A 23105-nucleotide genomic window follows, 5' to 3' on the forward strand; every position below is an offset into this window, starting at 1 on the left:
CTGTCTGTCTACCTCGTTTCAATCTCTTCTGTTCATTTTAGAGTTTAAACCCGCATTGGACTGTCTAAACTCAAAAGTCCAACTTTGGATGAAGTTTTGACTGTGGTGGGGGAGGCTGTACTCTGCTCATCTGGTTTTAGAGCAGAATAAGACTTTGGCCTGAGAGGTCCTGAACGAGTTCTGGACCTCAACATTTTTGACCGTGAAAACCTCTGGGACTATACATCTGCTTTATTGACTATGGATAGTGGTTCTCAGCTTCTCCATCTGGACATTCATGTTGATGAGCAGGAACCTCGTAGAGGCATCCTGGACCTCCTCAGCAGACTCCGTCCTCAGTGGAAGGCACAGGACATTCAGATGAAGGCAAGTGAATGTTATGTTGGGGTTGGTTGTTTATTTGAAGTTTGGACTTTCACTGGAGTGTCATGATATTTCAAGAGACCTTAGACCAGGAGTTGCCCAATTTATTTGGCAGATGAACCTCCAGTGACTTCAAATCATTGGGAACTGTGTGTTCACATTGCACTTAATGCATCAGACATCATAAGAACAAACATCATGCTGCTCTTGTGGGCTGGTCAATCACAGCTGAGTACTTAAACAATTAAACAAGACGGCTGCATGGAGAAGGTTGCCGTAATTGTGGGAGTGGATGGTGGGTAAAGAGTTACCCCAAAGGGACGCTAGATGGCTGTGCCTTTACTAGCGCCCCAATCGTGGCTCTACAAAACACAGCTATCAGGAACTTCATTTAGCCTCGCCTTCCAAACACCTGCTCCTTGGTGGCTCAAACTTACATTTAGTGTCCTTGGCCTTAGTATTATGTCCACGCCACCATAAAAGTTCCAATAAAGCCATCTTTTTTCACAAAACGCAGCTTGTGGGAGCTGGGAGATACAGCTAATGCTAACCTGTCAGGTTAAATAGAATGTTTTAGACAAAGTATAAACCTTTCTGTCATCCCGAAGTCCCGCAAAGTATTGTGTGCACCCCTTCTCTCTCACAGGTTTTGGTAACACTTTACAATAAGGGTACACTAAGTTAAGGGTTAGTTAACTAATGTGTAATTTACCAATGGTGTTCATGTTAACTAAGGTATTAATTTATACATTATTTAATAGTTTATAAAGATGACTATTAAATAAGGTATAAATTAATACCTTAGTTAACATGAACACCATTAGTAAATGATTACCAGACACATTAGTTAACTGTTAATTAAGGGTTAGTTAATGCTTATTAAGCATTAACTAACCCTTAATTAATGTGTGTTACCCAGGTTTTGGTATATTGCTGAGGAACCTTTACTCTGAAGGGTCGGCGTCATCAGCATGGTAGTATTAGCTGTAAAATATTTACTTGTACAAGCTGATACATTTTTCAAGGTGACAAACGTGCTCCAAAAAGTAGATAACTGCAACCTATTATACTCTTGTCTATAGGTGGAGTTTATGGTTGTATTGTAGTTTGTTTCAGCTCAGCTTTTGTTTACATTTGTACACAAAGAAATACCAAGCTGTGTATATGTGTATTACTGAATATGGTCCATACAGTTTTCTCTCGCCTTCTCTTTTTAAATTAAAGCTCTCTGCAGCTACAATGACACATCGGTGCCATGCGGACGGCGATGCAATGCGACGTGTTCAGTGGAATTTGACTGCTAACTGGCAACCATTTATGTATTGTAGCATTCAGCACTATAGACACATTCCTTAACATTGTAAAATCAGCAGAATAAAGCCAAGGTAACTGGACAACAAGAGTAGACGTTGTTGGATTTTTTTGGAACCCCGGGAATTGTGTTGGCTGAGTGTCTGTCCTGAGCAGGATAATCCCATTCTGGTCCCATGTGCAAACACGAGGTCCAATCTTTCAGAGAAATAGGGTTTATGTTTGTTAGGTGACAGCACATTGGGTGGGTGACCTCTCAATCTAGACCAGGTCCAGTAATGTACACAAAGGGTAGATGTTTCCCTTCAGTCCCCCAAACCCCCAGCAGCCCCTTCAATGATGTATTGTGTTCATTTGTTGTTTGGAATATATAGCATATAAGGGAAGGTCAGGTATTTCCTGCAACTCACACAATTACTGCATACTTGTATTTGGTTTAATTAGTGTCTAAAACACTGATTAAATCATAATTTGGGAGCTGTTACGTGGAGGGTTGTCAGATCATGTTTAAATGTCGTAAAAGTTTATATTCACATGTATTTGATCAACTGTCATGTAATGCTAATATATACGTCTTTCATCTGTTGCTCAGCCATACAAATCAGGGTGACAAAAGGCATTCCAGCACAATGTCCTGTATAAGCCGTGGTATACATCCAAGTGGTGCTCAATGCACTAGTATGAATACTTCATCAGATGTCAAGGCGGCCATGTTTGTTCGCTCTCGATCTAGATGAAAAACTGTGTTCCATGCAGGTCCCATCAGAGACACAGGAAAGGCCTTGGAGACTGTAGGAGTGAATGAGAGACAACTGAGAAACCACTGAATGACGACAAATGTCCAACAAGGCCTTGTAGGCAAACAGTATTGTAGTACACATGCAGTACAGGCAGGAGCTGTGTAGGAGGTGTAATCTTTAACATAAGCCAATTCATAACCAATGAAAAGCTGTAGCACGCAATGCTTTTCAGTGGAATGGAACTATTGAATTCAATGTGTTATGCATGTATGTATTTACATGCATCTATTCATCTATCTATGTATCTTTGAATGTATCTGTGTATCGTTTAATGTGTACAAGACTGTCTTTGTATCTGTCTGTTCTGTTATTTTTTTTATTGCTTCAGTCATAGAGCAATGGTTCAATTTTTAAGATGCTTACTTCAATAGGCTTCAATAGGGTTAGGGTTAGGGTTTTTTCCTAAATTAACACAAAATGTACCTTACTGTTTCCTTATGGATAAATATGAATAGCCTACAATATTATGACACTAAATAATTGATCCACTTGTTATAGTCTCATTCACGTTTCAAAACCAGTAATTAGTAGTGAATGATCATGCAGTTTACTAAAATAATTGTTTCCTTAGCTTTATTTATTGTACATTTAAATTGTACGTTGTACATTGTAAATGTTGTAACACAAAGTAATTGAATACTTGTTGGCTGCTTTTATTCACCTTGTAATGCATTGAGTGCATCCATGTTTAGTATGATTTGTCCAAGATTGTTAGGGATGAACAGTAACTCAGCCACCTACCAGCTGTCTAAACACAAATACTTCCCTGTGATGGGAGATATTTAGGCTTGTAAGGTTTCAGGCAGGGTGACTCCTCAACATTGCAGTGTTTCACTTGCAGAAGAGTTAGAGAATAGTGATATAAACATAGGAGGAGAGAATGCATAAAACTTGTTATAATTCTAAAGCCTGTGTATATAAAATCATAAATGCCTCCATTTATAAAGAAAATATCCTTATTTACAAGAGGTCTTTGTTTTCACAGTGCTATTGTTGTTATCTGTAAAGTTGCACATAATAAAAGCATGATGCTCTGTTGTCATACTGCAGTTTTACAGCCTTGATGGAAGCGTTATGCAGTGACTCTTAGCAGACTATTACTGTGTTGAATATTTATGAGATACTCTGTTGTAAATAAGGAGGTTTAGGAGGTTGAAATCGATGTCCAATGTGTGCCATCTTTCACGTTTCACTTCATTACTACTAATATATGTGTTTTACGCTCTCATCCAGAGAAACCAATGAGTGCAACAGTACAGTAAGCTTAAATTTATAGATTGATGACATTGCAATCAAAGTCTGTATGATAGAGGGTTGTTTTGTCCCCTTCAGTGCTGTTCTGTGTTCATTTTCCCCTTGATTTCCCTTAACTTCCAGACGTTCACAGAGGGCATCACCAACCAGCTGATGGGCTGCTACATGGGCTCTCTGCAGGAGCCCGGCTGCGTTCTGGTGCGGCTGTATGGCAAGATGACGGAGCTCTACGTGAACCGGGACCGGGAGGTGGAGATGTTCCAGATCTTCCATGCTCACGGCTGTGGCCCGCAGATCTACTGCAGCTTCCAGAATGGCATCTGCTACGAGTTTGTGAGGGGAGCGGTGCTGGATGATGAGCTGCTCCGCCAACCCTCCATCTACAGGTCTTTGCCAGAAGCCTGGCTGTTTCATTTTTTTTTATTTCTTTTATAAAGTCGATGTATTCAGGGAGGGTTTGCTGAGCATGCATGCCCTTTTTCAGGAACGTCCTGCTTCACATTCACATATACAGATATTCACACCTGGGAGCTGCCCAGTACAACCACAGTCTTCTACTGCTGGCCACTGAGCAGCTTCACTGGAAAATGTCGGGGTTGACTGCCTTGCTCAGTGGTTTCTTGACCGTAGCTGTTGAGGGAGCGGAGAACGCCGCTAATTCATTTTTCCATCCCAGATTTTCCCAGTCCATCTGGGGATTCAAATGAGCAACCAGCTTCTAACCCAATATGTCATTATCACACACTAACAAATTCATAAATCCATGTAGTTTATGTGTAGGTAAATCCATATAATTTATGCGCAGGTTAACGTTTTATTATCATCTTTGAGAGGCAGAAAATTATTCACCCAGCATTTCATCATTCTACAGTGTTTCACCCTTGCAGAAATATTCACAAAAACCTGGAGCAACTGATTATGTAAAAAGTAATATTATGCCCCTTTAAATGTGGGTTGGAAATGTAATAAAGCCTGTTAATAAATTCCCAAATAATGTAATAACATCACATTGTTACATTTACCATGATGACTTCATAAGATATTAACTGATGATGTAATAATTATTGACTAATAGTGTAATAACTTAGTTATTGAGTGAATTCATTCTTCTTATTCTTAAAAATGATTACACTTAGTCAGTATTATAATTTCATCCTCAGTTAATAAATATGTTAACCCCTTATGAAGTCATAATGGGTCATAATAAAAATGTCCCTCTATTAAATTTGATCAGTTATTAAATTATCAGTTGCTACAGGCCTAATGCAGGTTGTATGGAGAGTAAACTGTGACACCATACAATGAAATTAATACCTTAATCAAAACACATGAAGTGATAGCTGCAGTAACTGAAGGATTTGCACTTCAAAATTAGTTGACAAATCGTAAATACAATATTGTAGGTTTACATGGAGAACAAGGGAAACAACACTGTGAAACATTTCACAAATTTCTCTTGTCTTTTGTAAGAAGATGCTTTGTGTGCATGTGTTTGTGGTCATGTGCCCAATAGAGAATGCATGCTAGTTAAGCATTTAAATCGTGCTGATGCAGGTTTTTTTTAAATTATTATTATTTCAGTTGAGTCATGTTTCATGTTGAGCAATGATGTTTAGTCATGCCCCCCCTTCCATCCATCACTCTGATGATAAGAGGCCAGCATCGTTATTCTAACCACAGGACAGTAGGACGCTACACAGACAGCCAAGGCCGAACCCCAGGGGCGCGATAGACATCAATCACCTTGCGCTCTCTGATACCCTGTGTGAGGAATACCCAGAAAACTTAATGTCACCACTGAGACGCCTCGACAACGAGCACTCAAGTGGTCAAAAGGTCACAAATGAAATGGCGCCCATTTTTGAAAAGAAGAACAAGATAAGAGCGCTAAATGGAAAGGGAGTTGTGTTTCTTCTCTGATAATGGTTGTTTTTGCAATAACAGCGTCGCCCAGGCTCATCTGGGAAAATGTTTTCTCTGCGCAGATTGATCGCAGCAGAGATGGGGAGAATCCACTCGATCCAGCCTAAATGCGGTCTGCCTGCTGAACCTTTACTCTGGACCAAAATGTCCCAGTTTCTCACACTGGTTCAGAACAATATCAGCGACAGCCCAGTCGAGCAAAGGTGAGCTAAAAGGTAGAATTCTGGCCAAATGGTCTGAATGTATTTTTTTCTTTAGAATTTATCCGATAAAAGTTGACTGAGCACTCTTGCTTTTTTCAACAGTGCCCATCCTGATACTCACACAGTCATTCACACTCACAGTCCAAACACAATCTTTTACTGTTAGCTAAGAGACTAACTGCCTTGCTCAAGAGCACTTCTGTGTTCCAGCCAGTCCTTGGATAAAAACCAGCAAGCTTTCAGTAACTAGCCTACTTCTAGATCCTTAAGGCACCGGAGCCTCCTTTGACGTCTTTTCTTTTTCTCACAAATGCCAAATGTACATTTCCTCGCTTCAAACTTGCCCTCAGTTCTCCTCTCCACCCATACACTGTCTTTTAACTAACAGATATTCTTGGGGTTCTCGGGTTCAAGTTGTGCTGATGGTCTTTGACACAGTCAGTCAGTCACAACTGCCTGTCTTGCCATGTGGAGAGAGGTGACCACTGTGAGCTGGAGGAGGAGGTGGGGGGGGGTGGCCTCTGTGGCAATGACATTGTGTTATCTCCAAAAAGGGGTCATGTGGTGAGAGGTGAGAGGGGATGTCCAGACACTACAAAGAAGCAGACGCTGGGCCGCTGGCTTCCTGCAGAGCCTTCCCTTATCAGTCAAACGTTCAGCCTTGTTTACGTTTGCGGCGAAGGGGTCGGAAGTCCACGCAAACTGGAGCTGGAAAGGCCCGAGTCCGCTTTTGAACAACTGCAGCTTCTTCTCTGAGTTTTAGCAAGCGGACAAAGTAATTAGTGCCGGAGTGGGTCATCCATAACAGAGAGGGACTGTGGCGGAGAGGGTTTCTTTCATGATAAGAAAGAGTTTTAGCTTCCTGGATTCAGAGAGACAAAAGTCCCTCAGAGATCTGAGGGAAAGTCAGTGTGACTGTGGTAACCTTTCTGACATCAGGAAGAGAAGACACAGACTACCAACATTTTCTCAATCAGCATATCATTGGTTACTCCAGTATTTCAGAAGTTCTACTCCAAGACGCTGTGTATCAATTTTGGAAAAATATACTTACCTGAAGTTCACTGTTCAATATTTCAATGGATCCAGTCTGTAGAAATGTTATTTTGTCCACCAAGGACTTCGGTTACTTACTATCTTTTTAGCAGTACCACTATGTTTCAGTTTTACACACATTCTGTAACAGCAACAGCACTGTTTTTTTCAAATGGTGGACAAATATTTCATTTTGGAATGAAACTCTTCAGTACATCCATGTGTTATTGTGCATAAACACACATCATTGGAGACAAAGCACAATGCGATCACAATAAGGATGAGCACGTTGGATGAATTTATGCATGCATTATTTCCTCAAGACAAAGAGTCACTTCGGAGGATAAATAGTATGCATCTTGGCGACCAGATTGCACCACATTTAGAGGCCCAATAGATGGTGCTATATTGTGAGACATTTGTGTGACTGAGCCGCCTAACACACAATCTACTGCTCCTCAAATACAGTTAGAAATACAGAACAAGTGGAAATGATCTGGAAAATATCAGTGCGTAGGACAGAAACGATTACATAGCATGTTGGAAAAGTACTATGAAGTGATGGAGTATATCACAGCACAATTCAAAATGAGATTTAGATTTAAGGTTCGTGGTTAAAGCTTATGTTGTGTGTGTGAGTGTGTGTGTGTGTGCATATCCACCGTCCCCTTGAGAGTGCAATTGCATGTGTGACACAGCACACACACAGAGAGAGACAGAGACACACAGAGGAAAAAGAATGAAAAAGGCAAAGGAGATTTAAACACGCATCAGAGAGACTTTTGTACTTGAGAATGTATGAGTGCTTGTGTGAATGTGATCTTCTGAGGAAACGGAAAAAGAAAGGCAGCAAGAGAGAGAGAGAGAGAGAGAGAGAGAGGGAGAAAGAGAAAGTGAGAGAGCAGGAAGAGGCTGCACCTGCAGAGGAGGTCTTCAGCTCTCAAGTCACCCGCTGTGCAGAGAGAGAGAGAGAGAGAGAGGGAGAGAAAGAGAGAGAGAGAGAGAGAGAGAGGGAGAGAGAGAAAAAGGCTGCAGCAGCTGCGAGGTTTGGAGAGAGAGAAAGCGCAGTAGTAGTCAGAGATGGGAGAGAAAAGCAATGGAAAGCAAGAGAGCACAACCTCCTCTTCTCCCAAAGGCCCCCTGCTACGTCTCCCGTTTGCACTCCCACGAATCACATAAAACTGCAAAAGAAAAAAGAAAAAAATCAGCAGTGCTCGGCTGGTGTTTGAAATCATATGTAAATAAGGCACATTGATAATGAAGCGCCAGAGGAGGAAATTCCACTAATTACCTTACTGAGACTTGACTGGGAGCAGGAGGCGAACGTACTTGACGTACTGTTTTCATGAAAAGGAGAGAAAAGAGAGAGAGGAAAGGATCTGATGGCAAGACGACAGGTTTCCATTTAAAGTCAATGGAAGTCTTTCATTTAGCTTTTGACTCCATGTAATCGTGGGTTTCTATGATAAAGTCAACTTGTTAGGTTAAAGAAATGGATGGCTGAAAAGGAATCAGGGTGATTCACCAAAGAACTGTGTTTTTATTCATGTTGTAAGAGAGGAGTTAGATAAATTATGCATGGCAAAGGGGATCGAATTTTTATGACAGAAAGATTGCATACGCAAATAAATGTGAATCAACTTGGGCAACTATATTCTAGGCCTTTTTGAAAATGCTATTTGGAATTACAATTTACAATACTTTTACCATTCCAATTTACAGTACCACTCTAATAACTTTTAATATAAATTTTCTCTTTTAAAGCAACATGGTGAATAAAGTTGTTACTTTATCCGAAAGAGTCAAACTCAAATAGGAAGAAAGTTATTTTTGACACATATTATTTTTTCCACACAGGCTGATTGAATAAAGACAGGCTGTATGACTGAGAACCAAACGGCCCACCCGTCTGTCCACAGCAGGGACAAAGACGGACTGAACAGACTAGAAGAAGATAATAATCAAAAGGACTCGGCCTGTGGCTGAGGATGTGTAGGAGGAGTTGTATAAGGCAGCGGAGCCCCTGTGTCACGACTGTAAACAAGGTTCCGCTCCTCTGCTTTTATTGTGCGTTCCTAACAGGCCTCACTAAATTATGTCGACAAGTGTGTATAATACCGGAGCATCTGTTTGTTCCCTTCGAATAAATAGGTAGAACAGTGTTTAAATTACCCTCTTGTCCTGGCCTGACGACTGAAAAGCAAACATGAAAATTAATTAGGAGTCGGAATGCTTGCGCAGCATTTCTTCCAGGTGCATTTTGCACTGACGTCCAAGGACATTAGTGCCGTCGTTGATAGATAGAGTAATCAACGGAGTGAAAACAAGGCATGTAACCTCTCCATGAGGCTCGCTGAACTGCTGCGATTTACGAACATGTTGTTCCCTGAAAAGAAGAGTAGAGTTCACAGTTCATGACAAAAGTTGCCCACAGTACTTCAGTATAGAGGCCTATTACTCTTTCAGCCAGCAGCGTCAACTGTAGCTTAAAAACTTTTCTCCTCTTTCCACTTATACAACTTGAGGTCACATACTAGGTTCGACTGATATGGTTTTTTGAATGCTGATACTGATATTTTTTAGACTCCTATAAACAATTTTTGGTGTTGATATTCAGTATCGTTAATTTTGAGCATTGTCATGGGAAAAAAAATACAAGAATTCAGCATTTCTCCCATAATTTTGTTATTGATATTTTGCCAAAAGCCTCTGAAACAGCATTTAGACCATGTGACACTAAAACTAACCCTAACCCTTACATTAAGCCTTTAAATGAAGAATTAATAAAAATTTTAAAAAAAACATAACCGAACAATTAAATGAATAAATAAAATGTGCAACAATATAAAATTTAATTGCAGGTTTTACAGGCTGTTGTGGTCAAGGAGGAACCTCCGCCATATTGATAGTGGACAAAAGTGAGCCAAAAACACTAAAAACATACCCATCTTATCAGCCAAAATCACAAAATGGGGAACTGAGAAAAGTGTCCCATCCTTCCTAATTGAGACGCCATAGATTCTCTCTATTTGCCCAAATTAAATCCTGGTGTTTGGTGTCGACGCTTCTCCACCCGAATCACGTGACCAATCACAATTCAAGAAGAACTGAAATGCAAACTGTCTCCTAAACTACGGCGTGCAGAGAAAGCTGAACTTCTCTCTCATCCCTTTGGTATCTTTTGGTATAAAGTGATCACACACCGGCCGGCTTGGTTGGTACACAAGACACATGAGGCGCTGTGTGCAGTTACATGATTTCTGGATTTTGACGTCCACAAAGCTCAAACAGTTACCACCCGCTGGCATTTGGGGCCGCCATCGTGTGAAGTTGCCTTGTGCAGCTTTAAATCAAAGAAGTTTCCTCTTTCGCAAAACATTCTTTCAAAATTTTAGAGTGACAACCCTACTGCCTCACAAGACAAATAACTTCACTGGTTTTGTCCCTCACAGTCCCATGCCTCTACGGGAAGTGCCCAGCTCTGAGACGCTGTCAGTGGAGATGGAGTCGCTGAAGAGACACCTCTCGCAGATCGACTCGCCAACCGTCCTCTGTCACAACGACCTTCTGACGAAAAACATCATCTACAACCACAAAGAGGGTGAGGGGCGGCCGGGCGGGCTTCAAATCACACATATTCAACATATTGTGGATATAGAGCTGAAATAAGCGGGTTTGGGAATTATTATGTGGGCACATAGCAGATTTCCATCAGTCAGAAGCAATAGCACCAACTGAATACTGTTAGGGATAAAAGATTGCTTTATCCTAGTCTCATTAAGTGGAGCCCTGTGTCTCAAGTGTCTCAGTATGTCGCTGAAGTGAAACGGTAAAACGGACGAACCTATTCCTTTTCAACAGTTTGAAATAATGTAGCTTACAGAGTGTTCATGACTCTCCTCTTTATCTTACACAAAGACGAGAACCTTTGCACTTGTCTACTGAAAATACTTTCCCACTTTAATAAATATCTTACCACTTTTGTAGTCTCCCTTTATTACTTTTTTTTTTTTCCTCACAAAAGGCAATTTAGCGTCCTTGGACATTGCAAAGATCATATTTTACAAGGACAGTCAGGGTGACTTTCCATCAATAGAGACTCCGTGCTCCTTTGACTCCCACCTGGTTCTGTACCGTCAACAATGGAGGGAGAGTCGTCAGTTATACACCCATACCTAAGAAGTGTCCATCATGTTGTCCTGGTAACCACTGCTACTCTTCCTCTCCTCTGTCAGGAGTGGTGAAATTCATCGACTACGAGTATGCCGATTACAACTACCAGGCCTTCGATATTGGCAATCACTTCAACGAATTTGCTGGTAGGTTGATGTTGTAATGTACAGTGCAGTTTAATTTAGCTGCAGATGTCCTTCGGGGCCAAAACATAATAGTATTGCATATATGTAAAATATTTCATATATGTGACGCGTTCTATCGTTTTCAGTCGGAAGTCGCAACGGCGCATTTGTGGATAAACGTGATTTTATGAGAAAAGATCGATTTTTGGCTGTTTTGGGGTTTCAACAGATTTTAATAAAATAAAGCCTTGGCTTTCTTTCTGTGTAAAAATTATTGTGAAATTCAACCGGTAAATATAGTTTTGAAGCTCGTAAAGGTCGGGTGACAAGCAGAACTACTAGCTTAACGCTAGTTTGTCAACAAAGCTCGCATTCCTCATGTTGCCAGGTTTGCGGTTTTCAATGTACTTGGAAATGTTCTAAATGCTGTAGGACTTAAAACGCTGTTTATAAAGTTTGCCAGGGTTGTATTTTGAAGTTTTGTTATTGGTTTGTTATTTTGGACTAGTTTCATTGATCATTTGACTGTTTATGGGTTGGGTTTAATTGACACTGGGAGGGTTTTGTCGCTACGAACCTGGCAACACTTCTCCCCGTCCCTCTCTCCCCTTACCAAGGTGTGTGTGTGTGTGTGTGTGTGTGTGTGTGTGTGTGTGTGTGTGTGTGTGTGTGTGAGTGAGAAAGAGAGAGAGAGAGGGAGAGAGCGAGAGAGATTTAATTTAATTGATATTATTAAATATCGCGCAATGGACTGATATAATATCAGACTACTTTTTAACACTTAATTGACTTTAAACTTTGAGGCCCTTTTTCTCAAAAACATAGTTTGGAAACAGTCAAGACATCAAGAGGTGCATCTCACTCAATCTTTGGAGTACAAAGATAATTTTGATATCACCAGAAAGCTTAAATTCTCCTCTTTCCAACAGTGTATTAAACTCAAAATGCTTTGAGGGGTCAATGTGACTGGAAATGATAGAGCAGGTCACATATATGGAGTGATATGGAGAGTCTATTGTCCACACCAGTTTGTCCTGTCCCTTTGTCAATGAGCTCCTGTTATCTTTCTGCCATGTGTGACAGTTAGTGAATAACTGGTGTGTACAGTATGTATTCTGCTCAGTGATTAAAGTGCTTCTGATTCTGATCTGTTCTGATCACCGCAAAATCATCAGTGTCAATTTAACTCTGAGAGTGTAAAAACCAAACATCATGTCAGTGTTTCTATAAACTTCAAATAATTATTCAAGTTTAAGTTCAGTTTATTTCAGTCAGTGAGCAGTGAGAGTCAGTGAGCAAGGCAATACACACACATGTACACACACATACATAAAAACACACACAGTACCATCGGATGACATTTCATTATGACATGTATAGTAAAATGCCTTCATTTTAACTTCATCACCGTTAAGAGAAGAAGTGCATACAATCATAAAAATTCAGCCCAGTAACAAGGAAAGAGTTTTATATTTTAGGGTTAGCTCTAAACCTAACCCTAACCCTAACCCTAACCATTGTTTAACAGGGATATGACACATGTATTTAATATAAGGGACAATACAAGCCATGCTATGGACATTGTCACAGAAAAAGCAACACTTATCAACACTAGAAAATTTGTGTGTACATGACTTTTAGGCTGATTACAGCCAGGACTGACATCATGACTGATTTCCAACATCGGACCGAATCCACGCTACACAGCTAATTGTTTGTGTTGATTTTTAGTGATAATTATTTGGAGTTGACAAGTGATAGAGCTGATGTGGCTCTGGGGCGGCTGTTCAAATCTATCAAGTATTGAATTAATTAACTTTGATGGGTGTGGACTTACATAAACACTGGCATAGTGCTGATTTTTAACGCTGACGATTTTGAAGTTGTTACACTCACAGTAACAATGTTTGTTTGTCTGTGTGTGTGTGTGTGTGTGTGTGTGTGTGTTGAAGGTGTGAATGATGTTGACTACAGCCTCTATCCAAGCCAGGAGCTGCAGCGAGACTGGCTGACGGTCTATCTGGAGAGCTACAAGCACAGTTCAGGACGCGAGGTCACTGTTACAGAGGGAGAAGTTACGCAGCTCTACATTCAAGTCTGCAAGTTCTCACTGGTAAGTGACTTCTCCCACTGACTTTGTTGAAATGTGTCATTATATACTGCCACAACACTTTGGAAAGACTTCGCTTAAGTGACAAATCTCTCAACAGCTATTTCCTTTTTGTAAGTTCTGTTTTTGGGGGGCTCAAAGATCTCAATATTATGAGATTACTGTGTGCATTTCAACAATATCCATATGTGCGCAGTTCTCTGAAACGGCAGGGCGGCAACACTTCAGCATCACATTTTAACAATTTACTTTTCCAGCACCCAAAAAAACTCTCCCCCCAAAAGAAAACCCACCCGATCCACAGCTGACCCACCGCTGTACAGAGCTTGATGGACTCCATCTGAGTTGATTAGAAACTGCCGCAGGGAAAAATGAAAGACAGCAGCCAAAATTATTTTTCTTATGACCACAATTTTCATTCTTTGGCCGCTCAAGTGGTGCTGGCCTATCTGTCTAAAACTGCTTTCATAGCTCAACACAATATGCAGAATTGTCCTACCAATTTTGGGGTGGTGTGAATGTCTCTTGAAATAGCTCAGAAATGATGAGAAAGCATATTACTTTTTAAAATAACTTATGCCTCAGCCAGAAAAGCAGAGAACAAGAGGGGGGGGATGCAGGCTGGAATGGACTAAGAGGAGCGATAACATCATGTTGATTGAAATCAGATTTTCTATGACAAACCGAGGAGGACTCTCGACTCGGGGGAAGTGGGAGAAATTGATCACTGACACTTAACAAGCCAAGTTTCCAGCTCCAGTCGTTTTGACAAGCTGGGTGTCAAAATGAAGAATACTGTGCTTGTTGATTGAGAAAATCACAGGGCAGTTGTTTTTATTTTTCATATCAGATTTTAGGGCCTGAGCTCAACTATGTCTGTTTTATTTATGTTAAATTTTCATAAAGATTTTGTTTTACGTAATTTACTTATTGTACTGTTACACTCAATGCAATCCCCTCAATTCGCTAACTATTGCTGAAAATACATTTGTTTTTCACCAGTGTTATTCTTGGTTATGAACGGAAATCCTGAGAGGCAAGAGAGATTATTTCTTCTTCAGTTTTGCCAGGATCACTTATCGAAGTTCTAACAAAATTGGCACAGAGAGGAGAAGTTGTGTGATTGCCCTGAACAGACAAATTTTGACTATTTCACGTAACACACAGATCTCACTATGGACAGAGTTTTACATGGTTTCACAAATTCAAAAAATCCAAGCAATTACCAGATGAGATAAATAGTCAAATTGTTTCTAATTTCCTTTTGAAAACCTCAAAAATGGTAATGGACTTTGATGTTTTAGTGTATTCATTTTTTAAAATGAGGTTTGTGGGGTTTTACCATTTGTGTCACTTGATAATTGCTTGGAAAGATCAAATGTGTGGAACTGTATCACATCCAGGCTACAGTTCAGTGTCTATGCTACAAATGAATGGTCAAAACTGAGGAACCGAGGAAACCACGTGGCCTCCACACTCCACATCCGAGCAGCTCTGTGTCTCCACTGTGTGGCATTGACAAAGAGTGGCCAGTTGCCAAAGTTCTGCGGAGCGAAGCTGCTTCTTTCGAATCTTAATCCCGCGCGAAGTGTGCCAAGACACAGTGGGGTCTTTACGACTCGTCCTCTCCTCCGCAGGGAACCCCGTGATATAGAGGCTAAAGCCTGCGGCTCTGTGATGTCACCCTCCCCACACATCTCTCATCTCCATTTTTCTCAATGGCTCCCTGTCACTGGCGGTCTCTGCTTAGCGTTAGGCTAATGGTCTCTTAATGGAGAGGAGTTATTAATCATAATGGAAACACGCTCAATCTCTCTCTCCAACTAAAGACAGAGATTAGAGATGAAAATCTGCCAGGGAGCGGAAAAAAAGCCAAGGGGAAACCGCACATTGCTCTGCAAGTATTTCATTCCACCCTTTATTTGATTATCAAATAAAAATGTGATTATATCACTGGGCCACAGAACAGAGGCCTGTCTGGATCTTATTAGGACTTGCTATTAGTGGTCCTACCATGAAGATTTACAATAAGGGTGGAGAACAACAGAAATTTATGGAGGCATGGAAGTCCACAAGCCTAAGTGAGCAAAACCATTAAGGAGGGAACCATTCAATACAGAGGTTTGTCATTCTGACTGTGCAGCATGCAATCGGCACGCAGCGACAGTTAAGGGAGTAGTTAAAACGCCACAACTGAAAGTCATTGAAGTTTGTTTTTAAAGAATGCAATATGCAATAGGGAAATGTATCAAAATATAAAGACATCAAAAAATAGGACTAAAGAAATACAAACATCATGGAGAAGCCAAGTGTCGCCTGCGATGTTTGAAAAATCATCAGCACCAAGGCTTTTCAGAAGTGTAAAAATACTACAGACATAAACCAAATTTTTACATCTATAAAATGTATTGCAATCCAATTTTCTGGGTTATTATGGGGTGGCAGTGTGGCCCAGTGGTAAGTGAGCTTCAAACCTTGTGTCAGCAAGCGTCTGCCCTGCTGAAGTGCTCTTGAGCAAGGCATTGACATCTGACCCTGTGCTCTGCCCCGCCTGGAGGGGGGCGAGAAGAAAGTTGCCTTGTTAGGTTTCAGTCCATAATGATTAAACCCACATGAGGACTGCATGGCACTCACAATTTATTGCTGCCATCCCCCTTAAAGACACAATTTAATATTGAGCTGACCATGCAAGTGCAGTCACACAAGGTTCCGTAAGAGTTTGATTTCTATGGAAAATAAGCTTTTTACAACATCAACTCATCATAAATCATGTTTACAGACAATACAAATGTAGAAACACTTTTTACAGCATCAAAACACATGTAAAACTCAGAAAGAAGAAAATTTCGGCAATCCAATAAATCACAATTTAAACAAAGCCAGTGGTGGGCCAGCAGTGTTTCAACAGCGGGCGACACAATCAAATTAATAAATACACACTTTCATCTTCAAGCATCTTATAAAATCATATTATACATACATATACATTTTTATCATAGACGATCCTCGTTGCGACTGATTCCTTAACTCTGGCAGCATTAGTGCCTTGCTCTACCCATTGAGTTACATTGGGAATAGAACCACTAACCTTGGCAGTGATAGTGCCAGGTCATACCCACTGAACTGCACACTGTTTGGGTCTTGAATCTGGTTTTTTCCCTCTCTTCCACCAGGCATCCAACTTCTTCTGGGGTCTCTGGGCCATCCTGCAGGCACGATACTCCTCCATTGACTTTGACTTCCAGAGGTTTGTGCTCTTCTGAACGTATTACTTCACACCATCATACATCACTTAAATACACACAAATATAAAAAAATATATCCAGCGCACTGAATTCAAGCACTTAGTACTTTATTGCAATGTTTAGACAAAGAAGATCTTCATTAGGACTGCCTGACAAAGAGCTTGTTGGCTCTGCAATAAAAGGTTGGGAACCTGAGTCTAGTGTGTGGATATATTTTTTTCCATTTGTGCTTCAAGACTTCTTTTATCCAGCGTCTGGCATAAAACAGGTTGGATATGAACACTTCTACTCTTCTTGTCACTTATAAACGCAGACAAAATATTTACATATGAAATTCTCTGCCTGTCTTCGCTCTCAACCTGCACATTATGTAAAGATGAAAGCTGCAAGACTTTCCCCAAGAGTCAAGACTAATTTCTTTCATTTTTAAACGGTAACGTCTCGCGATCCACGTAGGGAGCGCGTATCTACAGAAGACATTCCTCACTACCGCACCCAGACAATAAAGTTCACGAGGGTGAAATGTTTCCCTCCACCTCGCCCCCCCCCCCTTTTTCCTCCTTTCTCCTTTCCCTGTGCGCCCCACACCCGCCGCAGTTGTGATGGTGATCCTAATCACTATTGACATACGGCACCCTCCCCTCTGTGTGGCTTTCTCTGCCCGCTTGCTAGATCAGCGACAGGGCCCCCGCCGCATTTCGATCTGGACCTCGGAGGAAATGTGATCCAGAGGGGTGCCGAGGCACAGAGGCGCTATTGTTCCAGTGCCGTCGGTCCTCCCTTACATATACCTCTCTCATCCCTGGCTGGGCCACATGCGCCTGCTAGACGTCTGCTCCGCTAAGCCGCCGGCTGAGGTTGTCCTAAAGTGCATGGCGAGGGTCGGGTTACCTTCCTTTAACTAGAGGGTTAACTGAAATGAGCTCAGAGCGCACAGCAGTAACTGTGGGGTACCAGGTCTAACGTTTGAAGGTATTGCTGCTATACACACACACACACACACACACACACACACCTCTACTCCCCCCTCCACTGCTATTTTAAGGATCCTTGATCATTCATGCTGTAGAGAGCAGAGATTGCGGATGGCAACGGGCAGCGGTCAAGTTAAAGGTTCTCCCTTTCATCTTTTCATTTAAAAACACTGACGGTGAGCACACTCCACAGCCTCTACCCTCATGTCGGCCATTATTGGCATCAGTGACCTGTCCGTTAAGACAGCAGAGGAAACACGAGCTAGGTAGGATGCTGCTTCATGCTTTTGTGATAAACAGCAAGTTCTATTAAGTAAGGAGATAGGGAGTTAGGATTAAGCCCTGTGTGTGTGTGTGTGTGTGTGTGTGTGTGTCTTTACGCCTGTTTCCTCCCACTGGTATCCCCCTGAGCCAAATCTCCACTGGCTTCCCAACGAGTGACAGGCGTCGCCCAGGCCTTGTGCCTTAACCAAGGCCAGATGTAGATGTGACAATAGGGAGCCACAAGGGGAATGCAAACCCGCCCTCCCTCTACCGTCCATATTTACTTTCCTTATATGATTTTATTCATGTGTTGAAAGTGTCTGCGAGTCAGCGGTTTAGATTTGTGGACGTGTTGGCAAGCCGAGCCGTTATTTGACAAAGACATTATTATGAGGAAATGAATGAGGAGGAGGCCCACTGTTTGGAATAGTCTGACTGCAAAATTGGGGGAATTGTGCACAAAAGCACATTGTGAAAGGGAATACCTGCTTTGGAGGGCGTTCATTTTCCCCCGCTCCTGCTAAATAGAAAACGTCTCAGTTTCATCTCTGATGATGATAAACGTTAAGCACGCTAGTTTTAGGTGTCCGCCTTAATAAAAGTGGGGATGAATGGGATTGTCTGTGAAGGTTGCTGTTCTTTTAAATAGAGAATTCTCAAAAATAATTTCATGGGGCCAAATATTTTCAGTTATGAAGGGTGTGTGTCTGTGTGTGTCGGTTGGTGTGTGTGTGTGTGTGTGTGTGTGTGAGTGTGTGTGGATGTGACAGTTAGAAATATAATAGCTACAATGTAAAGATTATCATAATTAAACTCAAATTATTTTTTATTTAATTCAATAGAGTAAAACAGCATGGCCAGTGAATGACATGCGTGACTCTTCACATTAAAGCTCTGTTCAGTGACCAGTTTAATGAAATGTCCCTTTAATATGACTGAGCTTTATCAAGTGATGTTTAATTGTTCTTCACCATGCAGGTTTGAAATCACTTGAATCAATTTCTAGAAATGTTACCGTCAATGAAGTCATGTCATTTATCAACAAAGAATTGTTAACACATTTTTCAAAACATACTGCAGAGGAATAGAGTGTCAGTATATCTCCTGAATTTGTTGAAAAAATTAAAATTTGTTGAATATGTACTTCAGCTACACCAATGACTATCATCCCATAGAAACGTTTATTCACCATTTCCCTTTGACAACTTTAGAGATGTACTGTAACACTTGACTGTCAGTATATTCCATATCCGAGTGTGATCAACAACAAAAAAAAAACGGCAACAAAAGTTGGAAACGGCAAACAGCACAAGCCAGGTTTGGCTTCGACACAATGATGTGAGAGCGGTTTTACCCGGAGATACAGATAGAGAACAGAGAAGTGGAGTACGAGTACCTAAAAGGCATGTGTTTGAATTATTTTTTTGTCTCACCGAGCGAATATGAGAGAGAAAACTGATTTGACATTGAGGAGTTTAGTGAAAGCCCTGATTAAAGGACAAACTCCTCTCTGTGCCTCCATTTTCATTTGTTTTTGACACTTCGCTTAGTTTCAAAGGGTACAGTATAATGGCCAAGGGCAACAGCGTACTCAGACATCAGATGTATTGAAGTGTTCGACAACATGGCTTGAACAAATACAAAACCACTTTTCTTGCGGTTAACTTTTAAAACGTGTCGAGGCTTTGGCACAGCTTTCAGGTTCAGCGCTTTATTCAAGCAGAGAGGAGAGACTTGATAATGTACTGTCATGCAAGTTCTGCAAACAAAAACATAGGTGCAAGCAGACCTGAGATATGACCTGTAAGTCACATTGCGAATGCATGAAAAACAGATACTTGATGTTTGTTATTTCATGGCATTTCTGCTTTATTATATCGTGCATATTGTGCATAACGATGTGGAGAAAGACAGGCAGGAAAATGTGAAAGCGAGAGACAGATAGAGACGTGTCTTGAGCCAGATTTGTACGAGTAACATTACAAATACATGGTATGCGTTTAGTTCACTGAGCCACCTGGAACATATCTGCTTTTGAGGCTGTTTAGATGTGCGGCCAAATATGTCAAAGAGCTCTTCAAGTAGTTCAAATATTTGAAACCAATCTATTCAAATACAGATTTTCTTAGGACAGGTGACAGCAGTTTATCATAAGAAAAGACGACTGAAGTTGCCTAAATTCATTCGCAGTCTGGAAAGTGTGGAGAACAATTGCGAACTTAAATGTACGTGAATATTTCTTCTTTCATGTGTCTTCCTGCATCAGTCTTGAAATCAATCAAGGCTACTCGGAACTATTTTCACAATTTTGTTGTCGCTGCCAACTGGATCCGACTCCATCTCTTGTTTTGCTGACAGGAATTCTTTCTCACAATGTTATGGTCTCAACCCATAAAAAAATATTTTAGCAAAATCCTTCAGCCTGACTCTAATTCTACTGTTTGATCCCCGCTCTAAAGAGTTCCCTGCATCCCTGCATTTCTGTAAAGAAACTGAAGAAAAGGGAAATTTTGAAATTTTGAATTGCCTCTCTAAACCGCTACCGACTCACTTTTAAGGAGACATTCTTGGAAGAAATATGTTATAATGGTTCATGGGAAATTCATTTTCAAAACATTGTGTAATTTATAATAGTCTCTAAATTACACCGCAGAAGCCTGGAAATCAAATCTGACGCAAGAGAAGATGAAAGAGTACGGAATTATCGGATCAAATCCACACTGCTTAATTTCCATTTCTACTGACCAAAACGTGGTGATGCTAAGCTGCAGCTCAGTTAAATATTTACAGTCATTTTGTTTTGTGAATATATGTTAATGTAAATCTATATGTGAATGACTGAAAGTGCATTTTTGCCCTTTTGTGTCTGTTACAGATGCCCATGCCCTGTGCATCCTGAAGGCCTACACTCTTAAAAAAGGATGTGCCATTTTCAAAACATCTTTGGACTTAACACAACATCAATCAATAACAGCACATACTGACCAACCTATTCAAATGCATGTTTCTCTTGGCATACATTTAATAACTTTTCAATGCAAACACACTGTATGTTGCACTGAAAAGTTTCTAAAATGTGTCGTACCAAACTAGAAACAGACTTGTTGAAAATGACACATTTTTTTAAGAGTGCACAGTGATATGGGTCTGGACCATATTTCGATGATGTTCTCTGATCGTTTTGTGTCCTGTCCTCTCCTTCCAGGTACGCCATGGCGCGACTCAACTACTACTTCGAGAAGAAAGAGGAATATTTCGGATTGACGCTGAGTTAGAAACAGAGCGGAGAGCACCAGACATTTTTCAAAAACAAAAGTAGCCGCAGCCTGTTCTGTGCACGTTATGGTCCATGAAGAGTTTTCAGTGGTGTCTTTTTTGTCTAAATGTACACCAGTATGTTTAATCCATCGTGACACTGTAGGCAATGGATACGTTTTTTAATGTGCCTCCTATTGTTTGTTATTCCAGCCTATAGGGTGAGTTAATCTGTTTTGCTATCACTGTGATTTTTCAAATATTTGTTTTACCACAGTCAGTACGCCGATAAGCCTATTTGGCAAATTGAGATGAAGCTGATGCCAGAAACACATTAATTGTTCCCACATTTAGCCGAGTCGCATAAAGCCACAAAAACTGAGCCTGATCATAAAACCCATAAGAGGGTTATTTGCAGGCTTATTCAGCGTGCGCTACAGTTCTGCTGGAAAAAAAACACTGTTTCCATTTCAACCAATTTACAAGTACTGTATTATTTCAAGATGATATTCTCTAACTTTTTCTCTTTCCTGAAGATCGATGATGATGTTGAAATTAACTGTAAGACTAGGGATATACACTACAGTATACTGTATATATCTTCCAGGATGTCCACCATCCATAGACTCTGTCAGGAAACACACTCATCATAAATGTAACCATTTATTGCAACAAGATGGTAATACATTTATATTTGCCGTTTATGGCTTTATGGTACTCCCTGCATTAGGTTGAAGCAGCTAGCCTTCCCACCTTGGTGGCTCCAAATGGCAGCGAGAGGTAACAGTTTGAAAAATGTGAACTTCAAAAACCAGAAATCATGTGATGTGACGTCAGTAAACTGAACACAGCTCGCTCATGTTGACCAACCCGGCCGGTCTGTGAAGCTTTATACCAAAGGAAACCAAAGAGATGAGAGAGGAAAAGATCTAATGTTGGTGAGTCCAGCTTTCTCTGGACAGAGCGCTGCTCACTGTTTAGGAGACAGTTTGGATTTCTTTCCTAAATTTTGATTTATCAATTCCTGTGGGTGGAGAAGTGACCATACTGATCCCAGAATTTAATTTGGGCAAATGGAGTCAATTTATGGGAAGACCAAAAAAGGGAAGGGATGCTCTTCTCTGTTGTAGCCCCTCTGTTGTGATTTAGACTGAAAAGACAGGTGTGTTTTTACATAAAAATGTACTACTAGTGTAGCTTTAAAGTAAAAAATCCTCCCTAAAACACTAACACTATTAAAAACAGCTATGGGCAATGTACCTTACATTTCAGGGCCCATTTTGTTTTTGGTGGTGTATTTTTCTTATTCTTGTGGATAGCGTGCCAAACATAGATGAAAGGATGTCATGTTGAGATATTTCTAGTGCAGCTACAATGGAGTTTGATAGCAGAAAATTTTCCAGCAATCTACAACATCAACGGTAAATGTCAGGTTTTGGCGTCAGTCCCTCGGAATCAAAGAGCGAGGGCTTCTTTCTAGACTCAACATTTTACACCGACGTTCAACAATCACACAGGGAGAAATCCATCGTAGAAGAAGCAGAGAGACCAATTTCTACACTGACCAGACCAGAATGCAATGCAGCCACAAGACATGTTATGTTCTGAGTAAGAGGCGTGGCCCCAATGTTCACAAACTAGTTGGCTAACTTGCTACAGTATATATAGTTGACATGCCCATTCCCCCACCTTTGACTAAAAGCAACAAGTAGCCTACAGGCCCCTTCTCTGGGGGTTGTCGAGCAGCATTCTGGGAAATGTAGGAAATCACTAACTGAAGTAGAAGTAGACGAGGCAAGTTGAGGGAAAGTGAGTGCAACAAAACATTACAAACAACTCTTCATCACAAAATAACTCCTGGAATAAAGTGAACATCACAAATTGATGATACATAACATACATACATAAGAGTATGTTCATCTAATCTTCATCTAATGATTAAAAGCATGCTACTAAAATTGCCATCTGCTATAATTGGCTGATCTTTGGTACCAGGTGTTCTATGGAGTACAACAGGTGGTGACATCACCTGGCACCAAAGATCAGTCAAAAGCAGATGGCAATTCCAGT

General features: G+C 40.8%; 1 protein-coding gene across 1 annotated transcript; it reads left to right on the forward strand.

The window, feature by feature from the left end:
• The first annotated feature begins 240 nt into the window (after nucleotides 1–240).
• Nucleotides 241–21055, forward strand: LOC139657886 (ethanolamine kinase 1). Its single transcript, XM_071535869.1, is given in 8 exon segments — nucleotides 241–366; nucleotides 3852–4114; nucleotides 5714–5866; nucleotides 10342–10490; nucleotides 11125–11208; nucleotides 13140–13300; nucleotides 16471–16544; nucleotides 20986–21055. Coding segments are annotated over 8 exon segments (1080 nt in total).
• Nucleotides 21056–23105: the final 2050 nt, after the last annotated feature.

The sequence above is a fragment of the Centroberyx affinis genome, unplaced genomic scaffold (genome assembly GCF_046629955.1).
Source record: "Centroberyx affinis isolate AG114_WGS23_722 - 3 ecotype Tasmania unplaced genomic scaffold, CSIRO-AGI_Caff_v1 ptg002775l_1, whole genome shotgun sequence".
NCBI lineage: Eukaryota > Metazoa > Chordata > Actinopteri > Beryciformes > Berycidae > Centroberyx > Centroberyx affinis.